The 21,929-nt window shown below is 37.5% G+C and overlaps 1 protein-coding gene across 2 annotated transcripts in view; it reads left to right on the plus strand.

The window, feature by feature from the left end:
• LOC140150859 (uncharacterized) overlaps positions 1–21,929 on the plus strand; it is a 58,225-nt gene that overhangs the window by 27,777 nt on the left and 8,519 nt on the right. For both annotated transcript variants that reach the window (XM_072173006.1, XM_072173007.1), the window contains exons 14-25: positions 89–265; positions 1,745–2,155; positions 3,030–3,262; positions 12,383–12,590; positions 13,366–13,537; positions 14,388–14,617; positions 15,186–15,393; positions 16,265–16,380; positions 16,841–17,173; positions 17,778–17,798; positions 18,697–18,824; positions 21,411–21,651. In XM_072173006.1, the coding sequence (XP_072029107.1) occupies positions 89–265; positions 1,745–2,155; positions 3,030–3,262; positions 12,383–12,590; positions 13,366–13,537; positions 14,388–14,617; positions 15,186–15,393; positions 16,265–16,380; positions 16,841–17,173; positions 17,778–17,798; positions 18,697–18,824; positions 21,411–21,651 (2,478 nt within the window). The remainder of the gene's footprint in view (positions 1–88; positions 266–1,744; positions 2,156–3,029; positions 3,263–12,382; positions 12,591–13,365; positions 13,538–14,387; positions 14,618–15,185; positions 15,394–16,264; positions 16,381–16,840; positions 17,174–17,777; positions 17,799–18,696; positions 18,825–21,410; positions 21,652–21,929) is intronic.

The following is a 21,929-nucleotide window of genomic DNA, read 5'->3' on the forward strand; positions in this document are numbered from 1 at the left end:
CTGATTCAGACGTGTCTATTTGAAAGACACAATTGGTAAAGACATAAGTTTTTTCAAGTGTACACATTTTATTTTGATATATTTATAGGCGGATCATCGATCCTCTTACGACGCCGTGCCTTCTCCGAAACCAACGCGGATTGTACACTTCAAGACGATACCGACACGTGGGATAACTACGTACCAAATCATTTCTCCCAGGATGAACAATGTCTAAGGTGTACTGCAGGAGATGTATCAGAAGCATGCCGTCTTGATATCATTCGTAAGTCTTCCTCTTTACACTATAATCGTGCTGGGGTCCCCAACTGTATTTTGAAACCCAAAGTCAAACCAGTTACTACCCCCATGTTAGGATTGTGCCACACTCCGTTATTGTTGGTTAGTATCGCGATCCACATTTTGAGCTTTCGACCCTTATGTTAGGGCATGCCCTAGTGGAAGGAAACCCTGGTCTAACGCATCCTGTTCATCCTTATGTTTTAAAATCACATTGAGCATATTGGTAATTTTAAGGAAATATGGGACTATTTTCAGTGGTACAGCTTAAACACTTTTGTGGATTTAAATACTTCCCTTGTGTTTAACTCTAACTCTAAACCTTACTCTAGCCCTATACCTATTAACTTATAACTAACTCTAAAATCTAACAATATAACCCAATTCTTATCCTAGCCTTTAATGATCATATCCCAAACCATCAAGTGCGATTGGTATTGTTTAGTATGGCTATGCTTACCATACAACTACATGATATGCAGGGCGAAATCAAATAAAACATTCACTACTGCTGGTACAAGAATCACGATCTTCAAGAAATAATCTAGTAGTTCTCTCGATCTCTAGATTTCTCTGTTTAGTGATTATACCCAACGTCTGACAAGCAGTGATTCTTAATCTCGTCACTTCTCAACTCATAATAGTTTCTTTAAGGATACGATACACGATTTACCGACAAGTTACTCACTTCGGAATGCGATCATGAATTTTGAAGAAAAAAAAGTTTCCACAGGCTTCGATGGGACTCAAACCAACGATTTCAAGAATCGTTGATTATGAGTCCCGGTCTTTACCGCTCGTCCACGGAGGCAGATGACCAGTGGAGTGTAATAATAAAAGATAAATCTCATAATGCTATCTTTAGCCTTTTGTTTACATAAAAATGATGCATTTTGTAAGGATAGATGGGCCGTTTTATGCATAAATAGCACGAACGTTTGGAAAAGACCTCAAACAAATAATAAAGACACTTATACGATGATGAAATTGCATAAGTCAGGTAATATCTGCGGCGCAATGTTTTGTTTTGATATTAGTAATTTGACCTTAAAATTTACGACGTTAAGACATTATCATTCGAAATCGACAAAAGATATTTCAGCAGTATATGGCCACATTCTTTCCCTAGAGTGTTTTGAACATGTATGTGAAATAGCTTCAACAATGGTTCGCTGCATAATGGTAAAAACAGCCTTGACCTGAAAAAGGGCGAGAGGTGCCATATTTACGGATTCAGGCTAAATTCAAAATTGGTATAAAACGTTTGGTTTTTGATCGATTACAAAAATTAATTTTTGTCATTAAAAGAATTTGTGTCTGGCGTGGATTACACTACAATTTTTATTCCTAGGGCTCTTTGATTTCTTCAAATATTTTTTATAATGATAGAGTGAATCCCCTGGCCCTCTATAATTATGCACAAAGGATCGCCTCCCATTAATGAAATATAAATTGTGTTTTGAAGCTATTTCAACACTCTGCGAACCAGACCGTGTAATAATATGGGAATACGCAAAAGATGGAGTGACCGTTCCTGTTTATTACGACCAAGATTCCGACCGGATAATCAAAGCCAATGCAAATGAGGTGCGGACACTCAATTGTACATCATACGAAGCGGCACCGATAACCTATAACGCCTGGACGACACCTGACGGAAGGCCGCTACCCGATACGTTCATATCGAGCGATTGCGCATACGTCTACGACGAGAGTAAGCGTACGACTCAATTCAATGTAACCAAGTACGATACGACGAAGTGCGTCCATTTATTACTGGATTATTCATGGCATCTTAGTATGATTCAATGCTCTGCCACGAATATTGCGAATTTAGAGGGAGTGGATAGTTTGCCAGTAACTATATATATATGTGGTAAGTTCTACCATTTTCTTTTGAATATCTTTTTACTTAACCCTGATAATTCATTCAGTGTTAAGATAATATTCTTCAGTGCAATCCCAGTGCAAGATCAACTGACAAGCATACATTGGGCTGTTCAATTTAAAATCCACACAACCCTGTGGAAGAATTTGAAAATACCTTCCACAGGGGGAGTATGGCTTTCAAGTGGAATAATTATATCAAGCAGCTCCATTTGAATTTCATACACCCTCTGAAAAACATTCAACATAAATCTTCCACAGAGGGAGTTTCAAATAGAGTTTATTAATGTGCGAATTCCATTTGAAATTCATATTCTCCCGGAGGAAGATATTTCCAAAATCGTCCATAGGGCCTGTGTAGATTTTATATGGAATAGCCCATTCCCGGGAGCCCATTGCCTAGATCAGGACTGCCTACGAGATCTTTGCCACTCCACTGCATCTAACACACAATTCAAATATAGAAATGGAGAGGCGCGGATTATTTGTAATTATATTTTGCCCTGATTCAAAGACCTTACTTTAAACATTAAACACCCGCCACGCTGATCACATATTCTAATCACATACGAAATAAAATGTGGGTTGATTAAATTTGAGTTGTCATCAGACAACAGCCAAAAAGAACATTTATATTGTACATTTCCCTAAACCCAATTTGAGCTTTATGCTGTGTCGAGATACCAGCAAGCAATATATTGTCAGATTATTTAAAGAAAGTTCGAATACTATAGGGTTGTAAGTTCTTCAAACCACGAACTGGTAAGATATACGGAGGTAAAGGTATATGATAACTCCCATAGGCATTTATAGCAAGTACTTGGTGGTTATTGTTTTTGCCAATGATACATTTTTGATTTCAGTACCGTGTCACGTCAATTTAGCCATAGTTGCTCCAAACTACCTAGGATATCGCTACGATGTCAACAACGGTTCCGTTATATCTCTCGATGCAAGCGGTGATACGAAGACATTGTCCTGCATCAACCGAGGGGCTAGAGGACAAGAATACGATGATACGCCTAACCTAGAGTTCTTCATTAAAGAAGACGGGTCTGATAGTTTTGTTAAGCTTACATCTGATGATGGTGTAGAGGTAAGCTTAAAACCACACTTAGAGAAAAGCGATGTGGAATTGAGAGTATAAACTGACCAGTAGATACCAGTTGTGGTCCTACAAATGCATGGCATATTGAATGGGTGAAGTTAGCCCATAATTACAAGACTATCCATGCCTTCAAGGTGAAATAAACCTACTCTTGTTATTGTCTGACCATGGTGTAGCTGCTGCATGCCGTTTTCATGGGAAACGATTATTTTAAATGTGGTGGTTTAAAAATTTAATAGAAAACTACAGAATCTGAAAAGGTTATATTGGGTGACTCCACAAGACTGCGAGATCCGTATGAAACATGTTAAAGCATTTCGATGCGATCTTCTGGGATACTCATCCATAGTAGAAAGTGTCTACACGGCACTGAAATCTGCATCCAGTTGCGTCAGCTCGTTATCGGCGGGAATTATTGAGAAAGGCGCAGGATTGGTTGTTTTAGTAAATTTCCTATACTTAAGGTATAGGAAAATTTTACATTCGCCACATATATAAATTGTACAAATAGCACAAATAGCTAGAAGTAAATGCAAAAGACAAGGGTTCAAAGGGCTTTAACGTACTGGCCATATAAGCAATTTTGAACTTAGATTATTTTTCTCATATCCTAGTTGCTTCCAATGATCGCTATTTGTGCAATTTGTGCAATTGGTGGAAAGGGCTTTAAGGTGCCGACTATATAAGCAATTATGACATTGATCGCCAAGTCCCTTCTAGCCGTCAGCAATTTGTGCAATTTATGCAATTTTGAACTTAGATTATTTTTCTCATATCCTAGTTGCTTCCAATGATCGCTATTTGTGCAATTTGTGCAATTGGTGGAAAGGGCTTTAAGGTGCCGACTATATAAGCAATTATGACACTGATCGCCAAGTCCCTTCTAGCCGTCAGCAATTTGTGCAATTTATGCAATTTTGAACTTAGATTATTTTTCTCATATCCTAGTTGCTTCCAATGATCGCTATTTGTGCAATTTGTGCAATTGGTGGAAAGGGCTTTAAGGTGCCGACTATATAAGCAATTATGACATTGATCGCCAAGTCCCTTCTAGCCGTCAGCAATTTGTGCAATTTATGCAATTTTGAACTTAGATTATTTTTCTCATATCCTAGTTGCTTCCAATGATCGCTATTTGTGCAATTTGTGCAATTGGTGGAAAGGGCTTTAAGGTGCCGACTATATAAGCAATTATGACATTGATCGCCAAGTCCCTTCTAGCCGTCAGCAATTTGTGCAATTTATGCAATTTTGAACTTAGATTATTTTTCTCATATCCTAGTTGCTTCCAATGATCGCTATTTGTGCAATTTGTGCAATTGGTGGAAAGGGCTTTAAGGTGCCGACTATATAAGCAATTATGACACTGATCGCCAAGTCCCTTCTAGCCGTCAGCAATTTGTGCAATTTATGCAATTTTGAACTTAGATTATTTTTCTCATATCCTAGTTGCTTCCAATGATCGCTATTTGTGCAATTTGTGCAATTGGTGGAAAGGGCTTTAAGGTGCCGACTATATAAGCAATTATGACATTGATCGCCAAGTCCCTTCTAGCCGTCAGCAATTTGTGCAATTTATGCAATTTTGAACTTAGATTATTTTTCTCATATCCTAGTTGCTTCCAATGATCGCTATTTGTGCAATTTGTGCAATTGGTGGAAAGGGCTTTAAGGTGCCGACTATATAAGCAATTATGACATTGATCGCCAAGTCCCTTCTAGCCGTCAGCAATTTGTGCAATTTATGCAATTTTGAACTTAGATTATTTTCTCATATCCTAGTTGCTTCCAATGATCGCTATTTGTGCAATTTGTGCAATTGGTGGAAAGGGCTTTAAGGTGCCGACTATATAAGCAATTATGACATTGATCGCCAAGTCCCTTCTAGCCGTCAGCAATTTGTGCAATTTATGCAATTTTGAACTTAGATTATTTTTCTCATATCCTAGTTGCTTCCAATGATCGCTATTTGTGCAATTTGTGCAATTGGTGGAAAGGGCTTTAAGGTGCCGACTATATAAGCAATTATGACATTGATCGCCAAGTCCCTTCTAGCCGTCAGCAATTTGTGCAATTTATGCAATTTTGAACTTAGATTATTTTTCTCATATCCTAGTTGCTTCCAATGATCGCTATTTGTGCAATTTGTGCAATTGGTGGAAAGGGCTTTAAGGTGCCGACTATATAAGCAATTATGACATTGATCGCCAAGTCCCTTCTAGCCGTCAGCAATTTGTGCAATTTATGCAATTTTGAACTTAGATTATTTTTCTCATATCCTAGTTGCTTCCAATGATCGCTATTTGTGCAATTTGTGCAATTGGTGGAAAGGGCTTTAAGGTGCCGACTATATGAGAAATTATGACATTGATCGCCAAGTCCATTCTAGCCGTGAGCAATTTGTGCAATTTATGCAATTACCCCCCCCCTTGCAAAAAAAGTCCACTGTTTCAAAAGCGAGTTGACTTGCTGTAAAAATCTTAACTCGCTTATGGGACTTGTTGTAACTCGCCGGCAGGTCTTGCTGTAAATAAGTATGAGCTCGGATGATGAATTGGATATAATGATGATGCCTAGGATGATGACTCCGATATGATGCCTAGATGATGATGACTCCGATAATGATGAATATGATGAATATGATGATGATGATGATAATGATGATGATGATGATGACGACGATGATTACGCTATTAGCGGGAATAGGGGCTAAATCAAGCTGGAAATTTTGTGTATTAGCATTCCCCAACCAAGCCTAAGCATAATGACAAAATGAATGAAGGTGTCATTTTATTAGCGTTATTGAAATTTATAGGGGAGCCCCGAAAAGTTGAGTGTTACCGTAGTTAGGGCGGTTTTCGGACTTGTTTTTTCTTTCTAAACATCCTCGTACGTATCATTCTTCCTTAAATTTTCAAGAAGAAAATTGACAAGACGGCGATGCCTCAGATTCAGTATGACTCGGATGATGAATTGGATATAATATCATCACACTGCCGACGCAGCTTTTGACTATAATGATGATGCCTATAGGATGATGATGACTCCGATATGATGCCTAGGATGATGATGACTCCGAAAATGATGAATATGATGATGATGATGATGATGATGATGACGATGATGATGATAATGATGATGATGTTGACGACGATGATGATGATAATGATGATGATGTTGACGACGATGATGATAATGAGGATGGGATGATGATGATTAAGGCAGCCCCGAAAAGTTTAGTGTTAGTGTTAGGGCGGTTTTCGGACTTGTTTTTTCTTTCTAAACATCCTCGTACGTATCATTCTTCCTTAATTAAATTTTCTCGGTTTGTAATAAGGCGGTTCTCGAAAGCAATGGGACAGCGCTATTGTGGGAGTCTTATACCCTATTAGCAGGAATAAGAGCTAAATCAACCGTGAATTTTGTTGATGACGATGCCTCGCATGATAAAGACTTGGATGATCATGATGACCATAATGATGAGGATGACAAGACGGCGATGCCTCAGATTCAGTATGACTCGGATGATGAATTGGATATAACATCATCACACTGCCGACGCAGCTTTTGACTATAATGATGATGCCTATAGGATGATGATGACTCCGATATGATGCCTAGGATGATGATGACTCCGATAATGATGAATATGATGATGATGATGATGATGATGATGATGATGATGATGATGATGATGATGACGATGATGATGATAATGATGATGATGTTGACGACGATGATGATGATAATGATGATGATGTTGACGACGATGATGATAATGATAATGAGGATGGGATGATGATGATGATGATTCAGGCAGCCCCGAAAAGTTTAGTGTTAGTGTTAGCGTTAGCTCAAGGACAATATTGTTCAAGGTTGCGCCGCAGGCCTATAAAGAAACAATGTTGCTCCCAATACAATAGCAAACAAGCTTAAACTGTAAATTAGCCACCGATAGAGGCAGGGCCTGAAGAATGAGGGAAATTACGGGGTAAAAATGTAAAATAAGTAGAAAGTGTGAAATGGGTGACGGACTGTCTCTAAGTATGGACGGGCTGTCGATAACAGAATCTCATTTTCGCTATCGACAGCCCGTCACCTAGTAGAGACAGCCCGTCACCCTTAAGGTTATCCTAACCCTAACCCTAATCCTAATCCCTTACCCTATCCCTAATCCTAACCCTAACCCTAACCCTAATCCTAACCCTAACCCTGACCCACTAACCCTAACCCTAACCCCTAACCCTAACCCCTAACCCTAACCCTAACCCTAACCCTAACCCTAACCCTAACCCTAACCCTAACCCTAACCCTAACCACCTAACCCTAACCCTAACCCTAACCCTAACCCTAACCCTAACCCTAACCCTAACCCCCTAACCCTAACCCCTAACCCACTAATCCTAACCCTAATCCACTATCCCTAACCCTAACCTTAATGTAACATTGACCAACAGTAACCTTAATGTATAAAATTGGCCAACAGCACCATTAATGTAACACAGAGGGCGCTAATTACTGCCGTCCTAAATATACAAAATAAGCATCATCATCACTTCAGTGAAATGCGCAGAAGTCGGATTTTTCTTAAAATGTAATATATTTACATTTTAATCTTTCTATTGCGCATGCCTTAAAATGTATCATATAAACAAAATTAGGTGTTCACGATTTGTAACATATATACAATTTAGCTAGAGAATGTCTTGCAGATTCAGTATGACTCGGATGATGAATTGGATATAATATCATCACACTGCCGACGCAGCTTTTGACTATAATGATGATGCCTATAGGATGATGACTCCGATATGATGCCTAGGATGATGATGACTCCAATAATGATGAATATGATGATGATGATGATGATGATGATGATGATGATGATGATGATGATGATGATGATGATGATGACGATGATGATGATAATGATGATGATGTTGACGACGATGATGATGATAATGATGATGATGTTGACGACGATGATGATAATGATAATGAGGATGGGATGATGATGATGATGATTTAAGGCAGCCCCGAAAAGTTTAGTGTTAGTGTTAGGGCGGTTTTCGGACTTGTTTTTTTCTTTCTAAACATCCTCGTACGTATCATTCTTCCTTAAATTTTCTCGGTTTGTAATAAGGCGGTTCTCGAAAGCAATGGGACAGCGCTATTTTGGGAGTCTAAGGTGCGCTTCAGACTCCGTATTGTACGTACAATATTGTATGTACAATATTTTTCGTGACGTCAAAAAGTATTGCACGTCCAATAAATATACGTGCCACGACGAGTTGAATCAGATTAAATAACGCGCTATATGATATAAAACCCTGACGGTTCATTGTTTGCTAAATCCATGCAAGAGAAATCTATGCAAGAGAAATTTCTGCTGCTGATGAAAAATCCTAGAGTGCGTTTGGAGGTTTTTCTGCACTTTACCAGTAGGCCTAATAAATTCATTAAAAAATAAAAATAAAATAAACATTTAGAGGGAATGTTTTTACTCACTGCTCATCTGATCCACTTTCCCAGGAAACTAAATACCGATACTCCTTAGTTTTATCCCTGACTTTCCAGACATAATTATGAGTAAACATCAATTTTAATGTTTACAAAACAATCAAATATATATACATTCGTTTGCATTTTGTACATTAATATTAATATTAATAATGTACAAACATTAAAAAGGGGGGCCTAAGAGTATGTCTATTTTAATCATATACTAATTCCGCCATGCCAAAACATATTATATAAATAAAATCGAATAAAAACAGACCACTTGTAAATTGGAACCCCAAATTCCAATCAAAAATAAAAACAACTTTGTTGTCAAATACACTAGGCCTATACATTGTATTACAGGAATTTAATAGATGGTGCATTTTAATAAATAAATAGATTAACACGGATAACGGACGAGAAATATTTGGCAATACCGGATTTACAACAGAGCCAGTGGATAAAGAAATTAATTAAAATTAAAACAAATTAAATGAGAAAATGAAAGCAAGGACATTTGGTGAAGTATTGTTTTAGAATGCGAAGGAGTCCTAAATGTTACCCAGGCCCAGGACACTGATTAATGTAAATTCGACCCATAGTTATTTTGTCTACTTTTGCCAGCATTCAACCTGTTCAATGCAATTTATGCCTATTTTCAATAAATCTGACGTACGGTAGGCCTATCAACGTTGTATCATGCACAAATTATGATTCGAGACTATTTCATTTGACACGGTTGTATGGATTTCCAAAGATCGGTCCTGTAATAGATATCGAATAGAGAATTACAGCAGGAGGCTTTGCCGTAATCCTCTTGATAATCAACCAATCAGAGAGACATATTTCAGAAATATGTTCGTATAGTTGAAACTCTTTCAATATTTTAAGTAATCGCGTTTCACATTTAGCAGCACTTTGGCTTGCAATAAAGCCACGAAGGGACGGTAATGCTAATATACGATTTCAGTCAAATATTGGTGCAAATATACGATTTCGGTCAACTATTTGGCTATTCTTTGCCCAAAATTATGAAATGTTTATTAGTAACAACTCTTAGGAGGGTTTTCGAGTAATTTTAACGAAATAATGAGGTAAAATAAAAGAAAGCCCACTTACAATTTTGGACGCTTAACTGTGGTGTTCTAGGGGAATTAAAATATCACAATTAACATGTTTAATTCAAAATCGTTGTCCTACAAGCACATGTTAAATGGCTCGATTCACATTAGGTATAAGCTGGGACATTGTCAGATTGTGTAGACATTACAAATATAAACAATAAGGTTGAAAAAAAAACCCATTTAAAAATGATTTTAAAAGATCGTCTATTTTGTAGCTTACACTGATTAGACCAAATATCTGCCTCTGACGAAAAAAAAAATGTTTTCCATGCTGATTTGTTTTTGTAACGAGTATATCATTTCAAAAAGAAAGAAATAAAGGCGGATATTACTTTTTAAAATCTCAACGCATTACTATTAATAGGCCTATAATTAATGAAAAAGTATAGAAGGCGTTGCATCCGGGTCTACAGGCCTACAAATAATACTTAAGAAACTAAATAAATCAATATATGACTAAATATAAATGAATCTCTAAATCAATTAATCAATCAGTAATCAATCAATCAATCAATCAATAAACAAATAGGCCTAAATAAATAAATCTATAAATAAATAAATAAATAAATAAGAACTGAATGTGCCATTTATATTATTATTACAATTTTAATACTTTTTTATATTAATATCAGTATTAATATTATTAACTTTAAAGGTGCCCATTGATTATATAATAATTCAAGTACAGTTGAATACAAGAAGACATAAAAAGATTCCGTGCACGAACACTGCACTAAATTTACCACTCATAGAAATTTGGCAACTCCGTATCAATTAAGCAACCAATGATTGTGGCAAAATATATATTTTCCCGGTACATACTTTTTATTGTACGTGCAATACTTTCTGACGTCACGAAAAATATTGTACATACAATATTGTACGTACAATGCGGAGTCTGAAGCGCACTTAATACCCTATTAGCAGGATTAAGAGCTAAATCAACCGTGAATTTTGTTGATGACGATGCCTCGCATGATAAAGACTTGGATGATCATGATGACCATAATGATGAGGATGACAAGACGGCGATGCCTCAGATTCAGTATGACTCGGATGATGAATTGGATATAATATCATCACACTGCCGACGCAGCTTTTGACTATAATGATGATGCCTATAGGATGATGACTCCGATATGATGCCTAGGATGATGATGACTCAATAATGATGAATATGATGATGATGATGATGATGATGACGATGATGATGATAATGATGATGATGTTGACGACGATGATGATGATAATGATGATGATGATGTTGACGACGATGATGATAATGATAATGAGGATGGGATGATGATGATGATGATTAAGGCAGCCCCGAAAAGTTTCGTGTTAGTGTTAGGGCGGTTTTCGGACTTGTTTTTTCTTTCTAAACATCCTCGTACGTATCATTCTTCCTTAAATTTTCTCGGTTTGTAATAAGGCGGTTCTCGAAAGCAATGGGACAGCGCTACGGCGATGCCTCAGATTCAGTATGAAAGCGGTTCTCGAAAGAAATGGCGCAGCGCGAGCCCGGAAAAGTTGAGTGTAACCGTAGTTAGGGTGGTTGACGGATTTTTTTTTGCTTATAAACATCCTCGTAGGTATCATTCTTTTTTCCACCAATTGCACAAATTGCACAAATAGCGCTTACTGGAAGCAACTCAGATATTGTCCTCATTGTTTTTATAAATTGCATAAATTGCAACACCTGTGGCTATTTCTACAATTTGTAAAAATTGCTTACGTACATGGCTATTTGTGCTATTTGTACAAATTGCACACTTTCTTGCAACTGTAGGCAATTTGTGCAATTAACTGACATAAATGGCACAAATTGCAACACCTGTGGCTATTTATGCAATTTGTAAAAATTGCTTACATACGTTGCTATTTGTGCTATTTGTACAAATTGCACACTTTCTTGCAACTGTAGGCAATTTGTGCAATTGACTGACATAAATGGCACAAATTGCAACACCTGTGGCTATTTATGCAATTTGTAAAAATTGCTTACATACGTTGCTATTTGTGCTATTTGTAAAAATTGCACACTTTCCTGCAACTGTAGGCTATTCGTGAAATTTACTGACATAAATTCCACAAATTGCAACACCTGTGGCTATTTATGCAATTTGTGAAAATTGCTTAAGCCACTGGCTATTTGTGCAATTTGTGCTATTTATACAAATTGCACACTTTATTGCAATTGAAGGCTATTTGTGCAATGACCAATCCTGCGCCTTTATGGAATTATTAGGCTTTTACCACTACGCCGAAAAGTAGACCGACGTTAAAGAGTGATATACATGATATAGTTGACCTGCACCCTAGTCAAACGCCTTATCGATTGAACTTGACGGCTGCCCACACAATTTCGTATTGAGCGGGTATTAGGAGTTGCAAGGGTCTGATGAAATCACAACTTTACCAAATCGAATTTTATTTAGCCAGATGCTAACAGTATTACTATAATGCTATATTTTTACAATAGTTTATCGAATCGAAGATTCTTTATGTTGAGGATGACGCAGAATTCGGGCAAGCCAAATACCAGGGGTTATGGGAGGTTCGTGTAGATGTCACGTTAAGTGCTCAAGGCAGCTATGACTTGGATGGCGCTACACTAGCTTGTGTATGCAGAAATAGAGTATATCAAGGCGACTCAGAGGCTAGATATGAAGTGAAATTGAGTGTGTCTGGTGAGTATGGGATGGATGAGTACAATGTGTGTCCGTTTTATTGCACAATATAAAGGACAGTGATATCCCGTTTGTTTCCTGAAAATAGTATAAGTTTTGCAATAAGAATACCGCACATGTGACCACGTGTTATGAGATTTAGTCCTTTTTAAAAGAGTCTGTAACTTCGTCCAGCATTATTTTGGTTATTTGCATGACATGAGCACAAAATAATGATAACCAGAAGAAGCGATTATTATTTATTTTTAAAACATATAAATGATGACAGATACAAGCCTTGAAATAAGCAGATTTGGACCAAGACCACACATTTGGAAAAAGTGGCTCCTGGTCCTGTGATAATCTAGTGAACCAGGGGTCATTTTTAAAGACCTAGGAGTCATTTGAATTTTAATTGTACACATTAGATACAAAAACCGATTTAACTACCAGGCTCTGTTTGGAAAGAAATGTAGAGCCTGGTTCACATGATTATGGTGTGGACCAGGAGCCAAAATGTCATGACCATTGGGTAAATGACTCCTGGGTGCCTGGTTATTTCGAGGCCTGGACAGATATTACCAAGACTTTGGCGGATTTGCTATCCTTGATCTTTTTGTTAGTAAAATCACACTCATCTCCTCACTCCCTCTTCCCCTTATTTCTCCTTTCCCCCTCTTATATCAGTGAATCGTTTAAATCGTAAAAAATGTATATTAAATTTAAACGCAGTATTGTTATATAAGTATGATGCTGTCAAAATAATCCTAGACCAATATCATTTTCATGTATACAGACACTCCACTGAGAGATGAAAATTTGGTCATGGTACAAGGGTATCCCGATATGATACGAAATGTGGCAAACACGGACATTATATTAGTAAATTATGGACCATTTCTAAGACAGAAAAGACAGACTAATGCGAGAGAGACGCTTGAGGTAACCTGCATTGCTAGAGGCACAAGGTGAGCTAGAGTTATCGCACGCAAGTGGGAAAGGTTATTTTCACTGAGGTTTAAGTTGTCAGGGAGTAGGAGTGAGGTTTCTAAGTACCCAACTCTAGAAAAAACAACCACTTGTTCATCTAAGTATAATTATGACATTAACACCACTTATGAAGACAAATCAATTATACTAGGCGGTTACCCGTATTTGGCAGTTCTCGGCTGGGCGCGATTACCTGGCTGATGGTGACTACCCACCAAGTTTCATGCCCATCTGACAGTTTTTACTAATGTGACCTCAGATGACCCCTGGTGACCCCTAAATTACCTTCCAAAATTTGGCTCTAAATGTTGACTGTACCCAGCAAGTTCCATGCCAATACGACAGTTTTTAATAATATGACCCTGGGTGACCCGGATGACCACAAAATGACCTTCCAAAAATTTGGCTCTGAATGTTGACTGTACCCACCAAGTTTCATGCCCATACGACAGTTTTTAGTAATTTGACCTCAGATGACCCCTGGGTGACCCGGATGACCCCAAAATGACCTTCCAAAAAATTGGCTTTAATTGTTGACTGTACCCACCAAGTTTCATACTCATACGACAGTTTTTAGTAATTTGACCTCAGTTGACCCCGGATGACCCCAAAATGACCTTCCAAAAATTTAGCTCTAAATGTTGACTGTATCCACCAAGTTTCATGCCCATACGACAGTGTTTAGTAATTTGACATCAGATGACCCCCGGTGACCCGGATGACCTCAAAATGACCTTCCAAAATTGCGTATTTAACAGTGGACAATCCGGCAGTCTCACCAATTTCATCCAAATCAAGCAAAATCCCGTGTTTCATGATCTCTTACAGACCAGCCGTTGACATCATATGGCGTATCGCCGGAGAGTTGATTTCAGAAGACTACATTAATGTTGTTATAGAAGATAGCATATTGAATGTAGGGGCGTTTCAGCTTCAGGACACGATAAGTACCTTCACTGTGTTCCCTGTACCACGAAGTTATCATTACCAAAACGTTACATGTGAAGTTGCATCAAGGTCGGATCTTTTAGTGAGATCAGCTAGACTCATTGTATTAAGTAAGCATAATGTTCTTTTTAAGCTCAATTAATAAACTAAGCTAACAAAATAACTTTTTTTTTTCATCGAAGACATTGGGATTTAATGGAACTATCAATGGAGTGGATGTAAACAATAAATGCTTACAAAAAGACTTACACATCTACTGAGTGTAATATACCAGAGGCAGAAGCCACTTGCTCCTAGGACTTCAATTGAGTTTCGTTTCCCCTTCACAGCCCCTTTGGAGAATAAGGTCGAAGCTGATCCTCCCCAATTAATTAACTATAATATTATAAGCTCGATTGTTTGTGTCCATTTACTATAAGAAGGTGGATGGAATGTGTGTGGGTATGGGGGGAGGCAGGGACTTAGACTAACATACCAGCTTATATCTAAGGGTGGTGGTGTATGTGGGGAAGCTTGGGGAGTGTGGCGTGCATTTGATAATGAGGTTTGTGTTAGCAAGTATTTCAATTCCGGGTGTAGGTTGTAATAGACATTCTATAAATGTATGCATGATATGCAAACATTGCAATATAATTGATGTTCAAACTGTAATGACGTTTGATATTTTAAATATTTTAGCACCACCTGACACTCCTTTACAATTGACCGGAAATAATGTGATAGAGGAAGAAGGTCAGTTGGTCACTTTGGAATGTAGGGCCGAACATGGGTATCCTGAAGGAGTTTTTCAATGGAGATCTGGGAGTGTAATACTAAGGGAAGAACAGATTCAATCCGAGTCGTCTCTGTTGCCAAATTACCGATATGACCAGATCAGTACATATAGGTGAGTTATGACCATAGTCCCATTTCTTATCACTTTGTATCGGCATAATTTGCCCATACTGACAAATAACAAATCACTAAAAACCGTCCCTATTTAACCGCATTATTCAAAGGTCGATGAACTGTCCATTATTTTATGGTATTAAAGTGTGGACAATATCATTTTATCAAGATAATTTGAAGAGTTCAACAAACTTTGAAAAAAATAAATATATACATGTTTGTATTTAGAAACACTGGTCACATTATCTGACTAGATGGACATTTCAACAAACTTGAAATGTATCATTAACACTGTAGCATTCATGGCGGGAAAGATCGCAAATTATAAAGGGCTTTAAGTTAACATTATTTAAATTTATTCAATACACCATAAGCGCTAAACTGAAAATAATTTATACTCGGTTTCATGCAAATTTATTTAGATTAAAATGATGTCAGATTTAATTTTCTCACACGATATTGGAAATTCATGCATACAACAGAATAAGCGGTATTATAAGTTGAATATAAGGCTATAAAAGTGATTTTCTTTTATGGCTTTGGATGAACACAGCGTTTGTTTATTAATTTGGAGGGGGACTTTCCTCACAATTACGCCCAATCTAATTAGCGTATCACCCAATTTTCAAGATGTCTGCGAACAGACGTAACAAACATAATTATGCCAAGTGCTATCCATTTATAGTGATCCTTGTGTATAACATGATGAAAGCACCAGGACTGTAACCCAATTATTACACATAATTTTATAGTGGAAATTAGATGACATAACAGATTGGTTAAACTCTCTAGCAAAAACCTGTGCATTTTGAAGGTGAATACCGAGTCTTACATTGTTAATGTGACGATGTTGTTATTTTTGACATCAGCTTCTCCGCTAACAGAGAGCTCAACGGGAGAAACATTACATGTGCATATTTACAGCACTATGAAGAGTATGACTTTATCTCTGAAACAACAGCGACAATTAGGATCAGTCTTGCGTGTAAGTTAATTAGAAAATGTATGTTCAATTCAATTATCATATTGGTATTACTTGTACACTCGTGATTCTTCGCTAAAGTCACCAGCTACGCCATCATTGCCAAAACGAAATGTCGAGAATTGTGACGTAACTCGAGTAATGTGCAATATATGACGTAGGCTATAGTGTAACATTCTATGTTATATTCTATAATTATTATGACTGTTGGGCATCTTTCATTAAACATATATTATGTATTTATGGTGGAAAATAAATACGGTGTATGAACAGTGCTGACAAATGCAATGTTTGGACGCCATCCCAACTCTAATCCTAATATAAACCCTAATTGTATTGTCTTATATTCATAACGCCAACCCTAACCTTAAACCTAGCCACAAACATAACACCTAACCCAATCCTAATCTCTGTGGCTGGCGGAAGTTATCTAAAATCTTGGCCCAATGTTCTTTTCTTGCAGATTGCCCAGCGTCGAGTGCTCAAGTATCAGGATGCCCCACGTCACCTATCCAATCTGGACAAACCGTCAGCTTTACATGTGAATCGGGAATCGCCAATCCAGAATCGGATCTAGCTTGGTTCATAAACGGCGTTGAACAAACTCCTACCAATTATGAGCAGCAAACGACTAGAGAAGTGAATTATGGGTACATAACAACACGACCTTTGACCTTAGACTTGAAAGACTCCGATGATGGCTTGCAAGTTCATTGTTGCCATAAGACTGCGATAGGAGGCACACCTTGTGACACTAGATGCAGTGATGTTTGCACTATTGATGTATTGATCGAACGTAAGTGTTTAAAGGCATAAGGACGGGCAAATGTGTATTTTGGTGATAGCAAGATAAAATGTGTGATGCAGGCATATTGGCGACTGTTTAAACTTATTTTAAATTCCTATTGATGTCGATCGATCGGTTTTATGGATGTTTCCGAAAACTCTTTTCCTTTCAAATTTACTACATTTGGGTAAGTTTAGCAGTATCTTTTAATGACAAAGAAACCAACGACAACTTGCCATGGGCAGATGGGGTAAGGCCGCTTCCCGATCCTCGGTTGTACACGGTCACGAAGTTTTCGATTTTCAATTTTCACAATCATAGTGACGTAATAATTAGAATGAAGACTGTTGCTACTTACTTCGATATCAATAGATAAATAAGACCCATGGCTAGGTATCAAATTAATAGAATATTAGAAAATCCAAGGGGTTGCAACCATCCCATTCGTTAGACGTGAATACACAAAGAAGAAGAATCTCAGTTGGACATGATAAGAAAGTAGAACAGGTATCAATTTATAGACTTATATTAGCTCAAAATTATTTATTGTGTTTTCCATGCAATAATTTGTTTATTCTATGTCTAATATCGTCAATCTTTGTCTTTAATACAGAGCCTCCGCCTTCTGGACTGAGTAAGTTTTTTCTTTATCATTTACGTTAACAACTAATGTGTAAAACACCTAATGTATGAAATGCCGTAGGAAAAAAACACCTATATCTGATATTGACTCTCCGTCAGAAAGGTCGAGGTTAAGCCATGCTAAACTGGATCGGTCTTTATTAGTTTTTGTTCGAACCATTCGTTGTGATCATCGCATATTAACGAATATCATATAACTACAAACCGCCCGCTTCCTTTGTATTTTTCTGATTCTTTAGTGTAAAGCCGTTTTATCTTGGTCGCTACTCGCGCTCGGCGAATCGTGTAAGGCATTCACGTGCTTCATAGGGACGGTTTATAGTAGTGTGTTATTCGGCACTATGCAGAATTCACGACGATATGTTTAAATTCAATGTTAAGAATGACAACATTTATATCAAATCTTGATGATTATACTGTGATAATGATAATGATCAATATTAAGATGATCATAATGATTATGATTAAGATGATGATCATCAGTTTCAGTTTATTTGACGATGACGACGATAGTAATTTTGATGACAGTGTCGTTCCGTGGCCGCTCCTATCCGGTAAGGGGGGGGTGCTGGAGAAAAGGTGCCATTTTGCCGCCCCTTCAACATCCTGAAAAGGTTGACCCAATTTGTTTTCGTTGGTTTTAAAAAGTAAAGAGCAAAAACAAACAAAAATAAATGATAATAAGCGTTAGCAACAGAAAAAATGTTGCAAACTAAATTTTTTCCGCCCTTTTTTCTTTAATAGCTGTTTTTGCCACCCCTTCCTTTCGCCGTCCTTGCTTTTACCCCGGGGGCACTCCCCAAATACACGCATGGATGAAGATGATAATGATGACGATTTCCTAATAACCCAATTATGCATTTATCTTAAAACTGCTCCTCTTCTTACAGTCTGTCGATGGGTTCGTGTAAGAGTGACTCTGGAAAACATTAACGGTAACTCAGCCCTATGGACAGCTGCTTATGAAGACTCGTCATCGTCTGAATATCAGCAACTGACATCTTATCTGTTAGATATTGTAAGTTGATAAACATATATGTGACCTGTCACGGCGAATGAGCCGTAAATTCCTCCCCCGGTCAAAATTGTTTTATTTTGTTTAGAAAATATACATCATAAGCTTTAAAATGGTATATTATTTAACTTCAAACGGTATCCAGTAGCGGGGTTATGGTTTGTTGAACTTTGCTCCTTCAACAAAATGGTAGCTTTTTTCGTTTCTACATGTGTCTCTTTTTCCACATTGCTGGCAATAAATATCAAACAGTCATGCGGTCATATCAAATCATCCCCAAGTCAACGAGGTTCAAGAAAGTTCTCTCATTGTTAATTGTTGGTTATATACAACGCACTGAATGGTCTATTGTTCTATTGTGTCCGATTTGAGCGCTGACATATTGGAAAATGTTGCCAATCAATATTCATGAGAGTGTACATTCAACGTCCAATTTTCGAAATTGGGTGACTTGTGCTTGGCAGGTGTAAAATACATCTGACTGGGCGTTTTCCGCAACGCATAAAGGCATTGACACCATCGAATGGCTGCCTATAGTGCTGTTAGGCCTATGTGGGTGGGGGGGCTGTGTTTAGTTTCTATAATAATTATTATAAGGCCTATATTTATTTGTAATTCCTTTCTTTTCCTTTTTCTGTATTTATTCTTTCCTTGCTAAAGTATCACTCCCTCTTCTTATCACCCTTCCCTTCTCCATCCCCTCTAACTTTTTGTCCCCTCTCATTCCTTACCTTTCTATTTATTTACATCTATTTATTTATTTCTCTTCATTTCTTCCTCTTTCTCTCTTCCTCCAGTCCCCCTCTCATTCTTCATATCCCCTCCTCCACCTCTACCTCACTCATCCCCTCACAGAAGAGCTCCCCCCTTCAGTACGCCACTGTTTATGACATTCTCCTTCTTAAAATAAAATAAAATGTCAATTTGTGAAACAACTTTTATATAGGCCTATACCGGTATACTTATTATATGTTGCATGTATACGTAGCTATTACCATTATACAGTACTATAGACATGCAGACATGGCAGCCTTGATGTGTAATCATTCAGCAAGCGCATTCAATTTATTTAAATGAAGCACCTAAATTCAGTAGGGTGACAACGAACTGTACTTCAGCGGCTAATGTGTGCCTTTTGTGCTTACGGCTACTCAATCACACCCTTGGGTTTTATGGTAACAATAGGTACTTTTCGTTCCAATAGGCGCTTTCACGCGACTTTCGTTTGATCACTTATTGACAGTAGCCTGCTAGGTAAAGCGTTAATACACTGTCGGGCCAGCTTACCGATTTAATGGCGGAAGCCCTTTGTCCCAAACAAAAGGTACCTTTCGATGAATAGCTTGTCAGATTTCAAATCGGCACAAGTGAACAATGCGTTACATAATCTATTGCTTCTCCATCTTTAATAGCTCCATGGTTATATATACATACCTATACAAAATATAATGCCTGGTAACCCACCACTTGAACAGGATTTAACCAAAGCAAATTCTATTGCCATCTAAGGTAGAAGCTTATTATCCTCTTCAATAATAGGATTATTGATTGGTGTTTGACTACTATCAAAATGAGATAGATGTCGCGCCAGCTAGAGATTCCGATGAATACGACCTGCATACACATTTTACACTCTAACTCAGAATACAAATTTAGGGAATTTACGGCTCATTCGAGCTGTACGGTCACATATAGGATCTGGAAGAGACTTTTTGTGGACATGACGCAAAACAAAACATAATTGTTCAATTATTAATCTGTTCTGGTAGCTCGGCTTTCAGATGAAATAAAATCTGATTGTCACGTTGGCATGACATTCATACTTGATGCGTCATAATCATGATAACTAGCACTGTAATCATGGTAATGCCATCATCACCAGGCCTAGCATAATTCCAAGATGAACCACAAGCAAAACATTTGGGTTATTTAATTACCTTCTCTTTGACCACTTAAAGTTGGATTTCGTGATCCTATATCCTCTTTGTACGACAAAAGGTTATTCCCAAAATTTCAGTTGATTCCGATTTTGCGTTTGCAAGTTATGCATGATTATGTGTATTACACTGCTCCAAAGGCTATAGGTGTAATTTCGTTCTGGTATACCAGAACGAAATTCAAATTTGATGATATTTTTCTAAACAAATTAATCTGCAAGAAATTCTAGTACACCAGAACGAAATTCAAATTTGATGATATTTTTCTAAACAAATTTTGGTACATAAACATGTAGCCAGAGGTTTCCAGTGGTATAAAAATCTCAACTTTTTTTGAGAAAAGTGGGGGGATGAGGCTGTGGATCACGAAATGCCCTTTTAAATAAAGCTATATTATTTATTCGTCGTGATTTCGCATCATAATGATGGCAATACAGTTTTCCAGTGCTTACACGGTTCGCCGATTACGGGTATATAGAGACCATGGCAAAATAACATTTGCCCTCTACAGTGACCGTTTATAATTTTCAGAGGTTCGTCGGTATGACATGTATGAGAAAACCACTACAGTGAATATGTAGTATATTTTTACGTTGGACTTAAAACTATTTGAAATTATAAACTAATCATATTTCGTTTTTCAACCACGAAGTTCCAAACAGTGTACAGCCCACTCACAGACTACAGAAGTTCCGTAGTTCCGACAATTTATCGTTCACCAGAAGGTCTGATTGGAGTTATTATAGGTCTGGAGTTTGACTCCCCTATCGGCACAGATGTTGACACTATTCATAGTACCCTGATTGATACCCTCGATGCCAATGGAGTCATTCAGATCGCAGCTAACACGGGATATGCATTTGATATTATTCCAAGCAGCGTAGGCGAAGAATGTAAGTCATAAAAGCCATAATGTGGGATTTCCATAAAGAATATAATACAGGGTGTCCCAAAAGAGGAGAACCCACATTGCGGCCTCTTTTTCTCCTGTTTCTGAAAAGTTAATCAAATATATTTTGGTATGTAAAGAAACCTTTATTCGTTCTAGCTTTAATAAACCGAAAATAATATTCCAATCGGCTCACAACTTTTGAAGATATGCTCTTTCAAAGAAATGTACCCGTTTTTCACTCTATCCACGGAAGAGGTTTGGCTACTTCAAAGACTGAAA

This window comes from Amphiura filiformis, chromosome 4, assembly GCF_039555335.1.
Source record: "Amphiura filiformis chromosome 4, Afil_fr2py, whole genome shotgun sequence".
Lineage (NCBI taxonomy): Eukaryota > Metazoa > Echinodermata > Ophiuroidea > Amphilepidida > Amphiuridae > Amphiura > Amphiura filiformis.